This window comes from Mya arenaria, chromosome 5, assembly GCF_026914265.1.
Source record: "Mya arenaria isolate MELC-2E11 chromosome 5, ASM2691426v1".
NCBI lineage: Eukaryota > Metazoa > Mollusca > Bivalvia > Myida > Myidae > Mya > Mya arenaria.
Window position 1 is genome coordinate 80,062,729 of NC_069126.1, and position 13,315 is coordinate 80,076,043.

The 13,315-nt window shown below is 39.6% G+C and overlaps 1 protein-coding gene across 3 annotated transcripts in view; it reads left to right on the top strand.

Moving 5' to 3' along the window:
* Nucleotides 1-13,034, top strand: part of LOC128236281 (proto-oncogene tyrosine-protein kinase receptor Ret-like) — a 39,000-nt gene extending 25,966 nt beyond the window's left edge. For all 3 annotated transcript variants that reach the window (XM_052951164.1, XM_052951166.1, XM_052951165.1), the window contains 9 exons: nucleotides 837-1,030; nucleotides 1,757-1,894; nucleotides 3,024-3,189; nucleotides 3,814-3,924; nucleotides 7,359-7,564; nucleotides 7,867-7,989; nucleotides 8,444-8,555; nucleotides 9,745-9,841; nucleotides 12,631-13,034. In XM_052951164.1, coding sequence (XP_052807124.1) covers nucleotides 837-1,030; nucleotides 1,757-1,894; nucleotides 3,024-3,189; nucleotides 3,814-3,924; nucleotides 7,359-7,564; nucleotides 7,867-7,989; nucleotides 8,444-8,555; nucleotides 9,745-9,841; nucleotides 12,631-12,799 — 1,316 coding nt within the window. In that variant the 3' untranslated portion in view covers nucleotides 12,800-13,034. The remainder of the gene's footprint in view (nucleotides 1-836; nucleotides 1,031-1,756; nucleotides 1,895-3,023; nucleotides 3,190-3,813; nucleotides 3,925-7,358; nucleotides 7,565-7,866; nucleotides 7,990-8,443; nucleotides 8,556-9,744; nucleotides 9,842-12,630) is intronic.
* Nucleotides 13,035-13,315: the final 281 nt, after the last annotated feature.

Consider the following 13,315-nt stretch of genomic DNA (forward strand, 5'->3'; position numbering starts at 1 on the left):
TGATACAAAATGTGTCCAAAATAACTGGCAAATACTTCGATCGTTAAATAAATGTAACTGTGTTATAGAAAAGTACTTATTGGAAGAGTATTGTTTCAAATGGCTATTTTTTTTTTAATTATTTAAGAGTATTAAACAGTATATGTTTGGCCTCACAATTTCTTTTGTTTTTTTGTCGGAATTCATTGCCATTGTTAAGAAAACGTTTTTTTTCTTTCAAAAAATAATTACAGGTATGAAAAAAAAATGAAATACGATGTTTGTCGGGTGATCTTCTGGAATGTATCACTTCTCGTTGTTGGAATTAGGTCTCGTGTGATATAGACTTTACATACGTAAGCAACTAAAGTGATTCAACTCCACAGATCAACCGAATATCTGCATTTAAGCGGCTGTACACCAGATTGGCACCAAAAAAGGTTTTTTTTCTCTGTAACGAATCTTAAGACAATTATTTAATAAAATGTTTTACTCGTTGATATCATAAGTGTTAAAAAGAATACCATAATTAAAAAAAATGGTGTCGGTTTTCGACAATTTTTTTTCGCTATTTCATCTTATGGAGTACAGTCCCTTTAAGATTCGGCATAACATGATCGCATTAGAATAATGGTCTGATAGGACACAAAGTCAGGTCTATTTCAATGGCATTAGACTAAAAGTATATTCTAATTTATGGTATTAGACAAAACGTAGAGCCCAATGGCATAATCTAGAGTCTCATTTGGGAAAAACACGGGGTCTGGTTTGATGGCACAAAAAGAGTCTTAAATTGATATGTTATAATGTAATAATAAAAATATGTGTTTATCAATACACGATAAAACCAATTTCAGGAGATGAGTGGGGTATGTCAGGTGGACAGGGTGGTGATAAGGACAAGGACAAGGACGATGATGCCGTGGTCGTTCGACACACCTCCGTGGCCACAATCGTGGGCTCAACCTTCGGAGCGTTGGCTATGGTACTCCTTGTCCTGCTGTTGTATATATGCTATCGTCGGTGGAAGAAAAAGGCGGACACGCAAAAGGTTTGTTCCCTATTATTCATTTGTAGATACGACCATGGTCGTTAAACAAATATCAGAGGTTCAGTCACGGCGTGGTTTAACCCTTGGAGCGTTGGCTGTTCTAATTGGAAATATATTATATCGTCAGCGGAAGAATGCAAAAGGTTGGTTCCCAATAATTCACTTGTAGATACGACCGTAGTCGTTTTAAAACAAATATCGGTGTTTTAGTCGTGGGTTCAACCCTAAAGTTTAGCTGTAGTTTTAATTGTTTTGATTGGATGTATATGATATCGTCACAGGAAAAAAGCTAAAACAAAAAAACAAGGTCATACGCCATGGCCGTTTTAAAAGAATGGGTTTAACCCGCGGGATGATGGCCATGGTATTACTTGTTCTACTGAGGTACAGTCGAACCCCATTGACTCGAACTCGCTTGGCTCGATTTCCTCATTGACTTGAACTGGATGAAGAGAATATTAAAGCATTCTAGCACATTTGATATAACCGAAATACAAAAAGTGTATAACTTAACCAAACACATTCGAAAATAGTTCGGCATAACCAGAACATCGAGATAACATAGTTCGGCATAACGAGATTCGACCTTATATCTCAGCTATGGTGTTACTTCAACTACTGAAGTTTAAACAAGTTACTAGTAAAGTGATTGACACCTATGGATTTAGGTTTTGATAATAATGAGTTCGGGAAGAATGTCTAAGGAAGTTCAACCATTATTTCCAGATAAACGGTGGCACCTACACAGACCCTAGCGCTCTGTACCAGTATGAGTACCACTCGGAGGCGAACCTGATGAAAGACAACCCAGCCTTCACGAACCCCGCGTACGGCCAGATGCCCAAACAAGTCGCTAGGAAAGAGGTATACAAAGAGAAATGTAACGATATGTATACTTCATCAGACTATGAATAAATCCAGAGTGAAAACCAAGAATGGCAATTCTATGTTAAAGATGCACTCTTACTCCCAAATAATGCACCAGTCAATTGTAACCACGGCCCCCAGGTCCGGAGCTATACCGGGGATAGCCGGGGAAATGGGCCGTTTTTTTACCCTTCAGGTGGTCCCGCAGTGCCGGGTGAATGCGGTGATTTTGCCTTCGCGCAAAATATAGCGGGAAATGGGCCTTACCTAGGGTCCCTTGGGTGCGGGGGCATTTGGCGGGGATTTTACTTTCAGTTTGTCCCCGCAGAGCGGGGATTTTACCCGGGGTTGGCTGGACCGAAAGTCAAAGTCCCCGCTATTCCCCGGACCTGGGGTAGGGTGCGTGGTTACAATTGACTGGTGCAAAAGATATACCACAATAATACCACTGTTTTAATTTACTATTCTCGTACACCAGAGTGATGATGCTATGTGTACCACAGATTTATCACGATCGAACCTCTGATGAATGTGAATGTACATTACCTAAAAGGATGAATACATATCAAAAATAATGGTTCTTATGAAGGAGACCGTGTTTAATTTGAAAGAAAGGTGCAGAAAACACAATATTTCTACATTATGAGACGATAGTTGATCACTGTAATTCTTTTTAGCACTCACCAGTCATTTACTATTTGTGTGTTTTCAGCTATGAAATACACGATTACAATTTTGTTATCAGTAATTAATGTTTTCTATTAATGCATTTAGTGAGTAGTAAAAGGTTCATCATTCAAAATTTATAATTGTTATACATGTATATGTATTTTTTTTAAATGCGAGTATCACTTTAACTATATCCCATGAACAAAACAAATTCACGTTCCATGAGAGTGAAGGCGCCTGTAACAACATACCTATGTTTTACAAAACTTACCAACTTCATACTGTTGGTACCAATGTTTCTAATACTGTTAGCATTAAATACTACATGTCGATCATGAAGTTTTGGATATTAATAACAGATCGTGTATTCGACGATATGTCAAACAAACTTAAGATATAAGAAATAAATACAAATGAATATACTTGTTTAAAAATTTGGCTTTACTTTTGATTACAGAACACATATGTTAGTCTGCGGAAGGACGAGCTGGAATTTCCCCGGGAGAACCTCCAGCTTGGTGTGGACCTGGGCCAGGGCCGCTTTGGGAAGGTGATTCAGGCCCGGGCTCTTAACATTTCCGGGAACGGGAAGTGGACACAGGTTGCGGTCAAAACATGCAGAGGTAACTTGTAACATATGGGATTTTTTTTCGAAAAATTTCCCCTTTGAAACGCGCCTTATAATACCAGTTTTAAAGCTGCACTCTCACAGATTGAACGTTTTGACAACTTTTTTTATTGTTTGTCTTAAAACCAGCGAAAATCCATAAAAAGAAACAGTTATACAAGACTGCTTACAAAAAAATTAGATCGCAGATGTTAATGTTTAAGTACAAAAATTAATTTTTATGCATTTTTCGAACAAAAATACTGCGATATGATTTTTTGTCAGCAGTCTTATATCACTGATTTGCAGATATTTTCGCAAAATATCTTTCCAAGACAAAAAAATAATAAAGTTGTAAAAATGGCATATCTGTGAGAGTGCAGCTTTAATTCTTCAATAGTTACTTCAAATTTCAGCCGCAAATAAGATTATATACCAAATCAAGTAATTCAGATAAAAATAGACCTTAATTGAATGTACATGTATATATGAAATCAATACTTATACCAGTTCTAGCATTTAATCAGAATCACAATTAATGATTGTACTTGTAAATATACCATATGCATTGCAATCTTCGGCGAATTATTCATATATCAGCTAAATATTCCATTGATAAGCGGCGATTGGCCAATTGCAGGTACCGCCACTGATTCAGAGAAACAGGATTTATTCCTGGAACTTGAGATTATGAGGAAGATTCCACTTCACCCGAATGTTGTGACTCTCTATGGATGCTGCTCCAAATTAGGTATGAATGTTATTAATCTTTATTGGTGCTGCTAAAACAAAGTATCAATGTTGTGACTCTCTATGAGAGCTGCTCCAAACGAGGTATGAATGTTGTGACTCTCTATGGGAGCTGCTCCAAACTAGGTATGAATGTTGTGACTCTCTATGGGAGCTGCTCCAAACGAGGTATGAATGTTGTGACTTTCTATGGGAGCTGCTCCAAACGAGGTATGAATGTTGTGACTCTCTATGGGAGCTGCTCCAAACAAGGTATGAATGTTGTGACTCTCTATGGGAGCTGCTCCAAACGAGGTATGAATGTTGTGACTCTCTATGGGAGCTGCTCCAAACGAGGTATGAATGTTGTGACTCTCTATGGGAGCTGCTCCAAACGAGGTATGAATGTTGTGACTCTCTATGGGAGCTGCTCCAAACGAGGTATGAATGTTGTGACTCTCTATGGAGCTGCTCTTAACAAGGTATGAATGTTGTGACTCTCTATGGGAGCTGCTCCAAACGAGGTATGAATGTTGTGACTCTCTATGGGAGCTGCTCCAAACTAGAAATGAATGTTGTGACTCTCTATGGGAGCTGCTCCAAACAAGGTATGAATGTTGTGACTCTCTATGGGAGCTGCTCCAAACGAGGTATGAATGTTGTGACTCTCTGTGGGAGCTGCTCCAAACGAGGTATGAATGTTGTGACTCTCTATGGGAGCTGCTCCAAACTAGAAATGAATTTTGTGACTCTCTATGGGAGCTGCTCCAAACGAGGTATGACTGTTGTGACTCTCTATGGGAGCTGCTCCAAACTAGAAATGAATGTTGTGACTCTCTATGGGAGCTGCTCCAAACTAGAAATGAATGTTGTGACTCTCTATGGGAGCTGCTCCAAACGAGGTATGAATGTTGTGACTCTCTATGGGAGCTGCTCCAAACTAGAAATGAATGTTGTGAATCTCTATGGGAGCTGCTCCAAACAAGGTATGAATGTTGTGACTCTCTATGGGAGCTGCTCCAAACAAGGTATGAATGTTGTGACTCTCTATGGGAGCTGCTCCAAACAAGGTATGAATGTTGTGACTCTCTATGGGTGCTGCTCTAAACAAGCTGCTCCAAACAAGATATAAATGTTTTTACTCTCTGTGGGGGCTGTTCCAAACAAGCTGCTCCAAACAAGATATAAATGTTGTGACTCTCTATGGGTGCTGCTCCAAACGAGGTATGAATGTTGTGACTCTCTACGTGAGCTGCTCCAAACGAGGTATGAATGTTGTGACTCTCTATGGGTGCTGCTACAAACAAGGTATGAATGCTGTGACTCTCTATGGGAGCTGCTCCAAACAAGGTATGAATGTTGTGACTCTCTATGGGAGCTGCTCCAAACTAGAAATGAATGTTGTGACTCTCTATGGGTGCTGCTCCAAACTAGGTATGAATGTTGTGACTCTCTATGGGAGCTGCTCCAAACTAGATATGAATGTTGTGACTCTCTATGGGAGCTGCTCCAAACTAGATATGAATGTTGTGACTCTCTATGGGAGCTGCTCCAAACTAGATATGAATGTTGTGACTCTCTATGGGAGCTGCTCCAAACGAAGTATGAATGTTGTGACTCTCTATGGGAGCTGCTCCAAACAAGATATGAATGTTGTGACTCTCTATGGGTTCTGCTCCAAACTAGATATGAATGTTGTGACTCTTTATGGGAGCTGCTCCAAACGAGGTATGAATGTTGTGACTCTCTATGGGAGCTGCTCCAAACTAGATATGAATGTTGTGACTCTCTATGGGAGCTGTTCGAAACTAGATATGAATGTTGTGACTCTCTATGGGAGCTGCTCCAAACTAGATATGAATGTTGTGACTCTCTATGGGTGCTGCTCCAAGCTAGGTAGAAATGTTGTGACTCTCTATGGGACCTGCTCCAAACAAGATATGAATGTTGTGACTCTCTATGGGAGCTGCTCCAAACTAGATATGAATGTTGTGACTCTCTGTGGGTTCTGCTCCAAACAAGGTATGAATGTTGTGACTCTCTATGGGTGCTGCTCCAAACAAGGTATGAATGTTGTGACTCTCTATGGGTGCTGCTCCAAACAAGGTATGAATGTTGTGACTCTCTATGGGTGCTGCTCCAAACAAGGTATGAATGTTGTGACTCTCTATGGGTGCTGCTCCAAGCTAGGTAGGAATGGTGTGACTCTCTATGGGAGCTGCTCCAAACTAGATATGAATGTTGTGACTCTCTATGGGAGCTGCTCTAAACTAGATATGAATGTTGTGACTCTCTATGGGTGCTGCTCCATACAAGGTATGAATGTTGAGACTCTCTATGGGTGCTGCTCCAAACAAGGTATGAATGTTGTGACTCTCTACGTGAGCTGCTTCAAACAAGGTATGAATGTTGTGACTCTCTATGGGTGCTGCTTCAAACAAGGTATGAATGTTGTGACTCTCTATGGGAGCTGCTCCAAACAAGATATGAATGTTGTGACTCTCTATGGGTGCTACTTCAAACAAGGTATGAATGTTGTGACTCTCTATGGGTGCTGCTCCTAACAAGGTATGAATGTTGTGACTCTCTACGTGAGCTGCTTCAAACAAGGTATGAATGTTGTGACTCTCTGTGGGTGCTGCTTCTAACAAGGTATGAATGTTCTGACTCTCTGTGGGAGCTGCTCCAAACAAGGAATGAATGTTGTGACTCTCTGTGGGTGCTGCTTCTAACAAGGTATGAATGTTGTGACTCTCTGTGGGTGCTGCTCCAAACAAGATATGAATGTTGTGACTCTCTATGGAAGCTGCTCCAAACAAGGTATGAATGTTGTGACTCTCTATGGGAGCTGCTTCAAACAAGGTATGAATGTTGTGACTCTCTGTGGGAGCTGCTTCAAACAAGGTATGAATGTTGTGACTCTCTATGGGGGCTGCTCCAAACAAGGTATGAATGTTGCGACTCTCTGTGGGGGCTGCTCCAAACAAGGTATGAATGTTGTGACTCTCTATGGGTGCTGGGGGCTGCTCCAAACAAGGTATGAATGTTGTGACTCTCTATGGGTGCTGCTCCTAACAAGGTATGAATGTTGTGACTCTCTACGTGAGCTGCTCCAAACAAGGTATGAATGTTGTGACTCTCTACGTGAGCTGCTCCAAACAAGGTATGAATGTTGTGACTCTCTATGGGAGCTGCTCCAAACAAGGTATGAATGTTGTGACTCTCTATGGGTGCTGCTCCAAACTAGATATGAATGTTGTGACTCTCTATGGGTGCTGCCCCAAACTAGATATAAATGTTGTGACTCTCTAGGTGTGCTGCTCTCAGCAAAGTATGCATGTTGTGACTCAGCCAGTAATTACCTTCCAAATCGATTATATGGGGACATCAGGCAGAAAAATTTAACCTTATTATCAGAAAATTACCTTATTTTTGGTTCGGATTACTGAATTTCAGATCCACTTTATATCATACTCGAGTACGTTCAAAGGGGAAGTTTGATGAACTATCTCCGCCAATGCCGCCCAAGCAGTCGCATGTCACGTGGTAGTACGATGACGTCAGTTACTACGTCATCAAGCTTCATGGAGCCACGTGCAAAAGATCTCACCATTTTTGCTCTACAAATCTCTCGCGGAATGTCACACATTGCAAACCTAGGCGTAAGTTAATTAGACATACACTAGTTTGACGTATTTCGATAATGTAAATGATAATAAAAAATGATATATATTATGTTCTTGAAATAAACTTGACAGGAGAAACACGTCATAGTAAACTAAATTGCATAGATTCTAGTTAATAAAATAGAATCTGCTCAGAATTTTAGCTTAAACACCCAAAGATAAACCAACGAAAACAAAAATAAAAGAACGACGGTTTCATGTTAAGTTTTAACACTGATTTCTTTATAAGAAATTCTTTCAAGCTGTGAATCACGTTATATGTTCACTTTTATTTGCAGATAATCCACCGCGATCTCGCAGCACGTAATATTCTTCTGGCCACGGATTTCACGTGCAAGATCTGTGATTTCGGCCTTGCACGTGACGTTGAAGGCATCGACGTGTATGAGCGCACATCCAAGGTAATTAACACTTTCTTTGAAATACTTGATCAAAAAGTTAATCCTAACGTTAAAATTGTTTAAATAATGGAATATAAGATGTTGCAGTCTGGATCGGATACACTGACCCTCGGGCACGCTGCTTCAGCACGTTCCATCGGGTCGATTTTCCCGAGCAATTCATGATGTAATTAAATATGAGAATTTTGTGGTCAGGGGTGGTATTCAAAATGCAACTTAAGTCAATAGTATGGTCATACATCATTGACTTCATTTACTTTATAGGTCAGTTATTTACTTTTAGCAATCCGATTAACTACATCATCGGAGAGATCCAATAAAGATCCAATTAAGACCAGTTTTGAATACGGCCACAGATGTTTGTAACGGGAGCACGTTTTCTACTTGTCATGCTAAGAACATTGTTAAGCGTAAGGATACATTGTCAATGTAAGTACGTTTTTTACTTTTCAAGGGACCGCTACCAATCAGGTGGATGGCACCGGAAGCGCTCGCTGACAACATGTTCACTCGCAAAAGTGACGTCTGGTCGTACGGCGTCCTGCTGTGGGAGATTGTCACGCTCGGTAAGAAATTCTGTCAGAACAACGTCATTCAATCTGCATACATTTCCTTGTGATAGTTGATTAATTTCCCTTTTCGTGTTTTTTTTGCATTTGTATGACAAAAATGTGCGAAGTTGAGGTGCTTTATAAATGTGCCAACTATAACCCCGCCACTTGGCGCATTTCCGCTTTTTGCTCTGCTGCCTGGCGCATTTTCAGCTTCCGCTAGTCACGCAAAACGGCATCAAAGCAAAGCATACCACTACTGTTTTAAACATATGCAAGAATGTTCCCTTTTAAGTGTTTTATATATTGAAAAAAGATAGGTTTGAACGAAATCAGTCTAAGGCAAACTATTTTAGATGAAGGGAAAAACAGACACGTAGATTGAATGAAAAAAATGGCATTTATTCAATATGCCGTAAGTGTTTTAAAACTATTATGTACATGTAGTTTTACCGAGAGATCGTATATCTGGGTGAATAAAACCGTCAAAAAGAGAATCCTACGCCACCCACACATACATGTGCGTGCCAACCGGAAGTGACATGACGAACATGCGAAAACGCGTTAAACGGGGCGGCAAATATGCACCGCATTGAAAAATCGCATTTTCGTCCCGTCATTCGGCGCATGTCTTCCCCTCCACTTGGCGCAATTTCGCCTCACCACTCAGTCGTTATATTTTCTGAAATGGAAATAACACCGCATCAACATTTTGCATGTTAATCGAAAGATTTAACCGGTGGATTATGAAAAAAATAGAAACGTGTGTGTACTTTAGTTGTTGATCTTGCATAAACGGTCATAATTGATATTTGTTTTAATATTGATTACTGCATGCAGATAATTATTAAAATTAAAATATCAATACATAATGTGATATTACGAATTTACCCATTTTTGAAACAAACATCCAACATTAGACACGCACATAAGATGGGGCTCGAGTTTAATGTCAGATCAAATACCAAGCAAAAATAATTGAAATCGATATAGTTAATCAGTACTGTTAAACCAATAGAGACGCGGGTTCGATTACCGGCCTGGGAGAATAGGAGTTTGGTTGGGGTCCCTAAATCGGAGACGTGTTTTTGCGAGTTTATACGGTTCCCCTCACAAAACAAGACCACAATCTTGCGTAAAATTGTGCCAAAATGAGTGAACATTTTTTTCTAACATAAATACTATTTCAACTAACATGTTTCAGGCGCCACGCCGTACGCCGGCGTAGCGGCGATGGAGGTGATGAGAAAGGTGATGCAAGGGCAGTATCTACAGCGTCCCCTGCACTGTAGGGAGGAAATGTGAGTATAAACAATGGTAACTACAGGGGCCCCTGGACTGTAGTGAGGAAATGTGTGTATAGAACAATGGTAACTACAGCGTCCCTTGTACTGTAGTGAGGAAGTGTGTTTAGAACAATGGTAACTACTGGGGCCCCTGGACTGTAGTGAGGAAATGTGTGTATAGAACAATGGTAACTACAGGGGCCCCTGTACTGTAGGGAGGAAATGTGTGTATAGAACAATGGTAACAACAGCGTCTCCTGTACTGTAGGGAGGAAATGTGAGTATAAACAATGGTAACTACAGGGGCCCCTGGACTGTAGTAAGGAAATGTGTGTATAAACAATGGTAACTACAGGGGCCCCTGCACTGTAGGGAGGAAATGTGAGTATAAACAATGGTAACTACAGGGGCCCCTGCACTGTAGGGAGGAAATGTGAGTATAAACAATGGTAACTACAGGGGCCCCTGGACTGTAGTGAGGAAATGTGTGTATAAAACAATGGTAACTACAGGGGCCCCTGGACTGTAGTGAGGAAATGTGAGTATAAACAATGGTAACTACAGCGTCTCCTGTACTGTAGGGAGGAAATGTGAGTATAAACAATGGTAACTACAGGGGCCCCTAAACTGTAGGGAGAAAATGTGAGTATAAACAATGGTAACTACAGGGGACCCTAAACTGTAGGGAGGAAATGTGTGTGTAAAACAATGGTAACTACAGGGGACCCTAAACTGTAGGAAGGAAATGTGAGTATAAACAATGGTAACTACAGGGGAGCCTAAACTGTAGGGAGGAAATGTGTGTATAAAACAATGGTAACTACAGGGGACCCTGGACTGTAGTGAGGAAATGTGTGTATAAACAATGGTAACTACAGGGGCCCCTGGACTGTAGTGAGGAAATGTGTGTATAAACAATGGTAACTACAGGGGCCCCTGGACTGTAGTGAGGAAATGTGTGTATAAAACAATGGTAACTACAGGGGACCCTAAACTGTAGGGAGGAAATGTGTGTATAAAACAATTGTAACTACAGGGGACCCTAAACTGTAGGGAGGAAATGTGAGTATAAACAATGGTAACTACAGGGGCCCCTGGACTGTAGTGAGGAAATGTGAGTATAAACAATGGTAACTACAGGGGACCCTGGACTATAGTGAGGAAATGTGAGTATAAACAATGGTAACTACAGGGGACCCTGGACTTTAGTGAGTAAATGTGTGTATAAAACAATGGTAACTACAGCGCCCCCTGTATTGTAGGGAAGAAATGTGAGTATAAACAATGGTATATACAGCGCCCCCTGGACTGTAGGGAGGAAATGTGTATAAAACAATGGTATATACAGCGCCCCCTGGACTGTAGGGAGGAAATATGTGTATAAAACAAGAGTAACTACAGCGGCCCCTGCACTGAAATGAGGAAATGTGAGTATAAAACAATGGAAACTACAGCGGCCCCTGGACTGTAGTGAAGAAATGTGTGTATAAAACAATGGTAACTACAGCGGCCCCTGCACTGTAGGCAAGAAATGTGAGTATAAACAATGGTAACTACAGGGGCCCCTTCTTTGTTTAGAAGAAATGTGTGTATAAGACAATGGCAACTACAGGGACAAGCCCAGAAGCCTAAAATGTATCCAATGTCCTCGTTAAATACACACTGACCAAGGACAAGCAAACGTCAAACAATGCACACATATTGCTATTGGTAAATGTTAGAAACATCAGGATTATGAAAACATAGATCTACTATGCCATTTCTCTATAACAATTTTATGGCTAGTTTGCATGTCCTAGTATATTAAAGTACATTATTTATTTACGTATAAGTCATATTAAGAAGTTTTTACAAGAGACAATGATTAATATCGCAAATTTTTTGAAGCAACTGAAACTTCTAACAGCATGTTCTCAACTGTGCAGCATAATTATATGACTTTAAAATTCGTATTCAGATATTTCCTTACGCCAACAGGACTAAAATTTGAAAGATGAAATGCATAAACAAAACTGACTTCAGGCAGTGTTTGTTCATTATAATTCAATAAGCATGCCTTTCAAATTTCACGTGAATGGCTTATTTTCAATTTAGCCTTAAACAAAAAAAAACTTGTTTTCGATTTCACGGCAGACCTTTTTTTCACGGTAGGTAGGTCGGTATTTTTTATAAAGTTTTGTATAACGATAAATTTCACAATAAAAATCGTCGCCATTTTGTCCGTGTACATAAACGAGCCATTCCCGTGCATTAAAAAACTACCGAAAATATGTCCCAAAAGAAGGGGGGAAAACGGACAGAAAATACTACGTCTGTTGGCAAAAACACACAATATGGTCTGGTGCTAAAAACTAGGATAGGTCGGGAAAACAAAAGCATAACAATTATCATTATTTTGGTAACGCTTTAAAGCTGGACGCTCACATATATACCGTTTTTTAAACTTTTTATTTTTTTGTCTTGGAAATAGCAAACTTTTGCGTAAATATCTGCAAACCAATGATAATAGATTACTGACAAAAGATCAGATCGCAGATTTTCATATTTCCGTTCGAAAATTAATGGTTTATGGCTTAAACCGTTACAACGTTACAAGAAATAAGCATAAAACATCACTTTTTGTACTTGAATATAAAAATCTGCGGTCTAACTTTTTGTCAGCAGTCTTATATAATTGGTTTTCATGCATTTTCGCAAAAATTGGATTATTCCAAGACAAAAAAAAGTTGTCAATACGTTCAATCTGTGAGAGTGCAGCTTTCAGTACGAAAGCAACTGTTTTATTGAATTCGCTTTTATTCCAGGTACATGCTAATGGAGAAGTGTTGGCAGAAGCCGGAGGACCGGCCGAGTTTTGCGGACATCGTGGCCCACCACGAGGCCCTCATGGACGATGACTACATACTGCTTAGTGATTATGAAGAATCCGACTATGGCTGGCTCGACTCTTACACCATGGATGAGAGAGTTTAAACAGATAAAAAAGGACTTCGATATGTGTAAAAATATCTACATGAGAAGTTATGGGGATGAAAAAGGACTTTGAAATGTGTAAAGCTATTTTTCATAATAAAAGGGTTTATTGCTATGAAAAAGGACTTGGAAATGTGTAAAAAAAATATAATGAATGAGTTTACAGAGATTAAAAAGCATTTCAATTTGTGTAAAATATTTTCATAGTGAGAGGAATTAAACTAACGGCACTTCACTGGTTTTCAATATTGGTCTTAAATTGATCTGAGAATGGTGTAGCCAATCGGAGCTCGTGTTATAAATAACGGACCTATACATTGAATGGATCAACGATGTATGGTCATAACGTTAACTGAAGCCGCATATTGAATACCAGTCAGGGCTTGCAAATGGAAAAGAATCAATATATATATATATATATATATATATATATATATATATATATATATATATATATATATATATATATATATATATTTAAAAATCCAACAATAACAATGAAGTAATTAACGATTT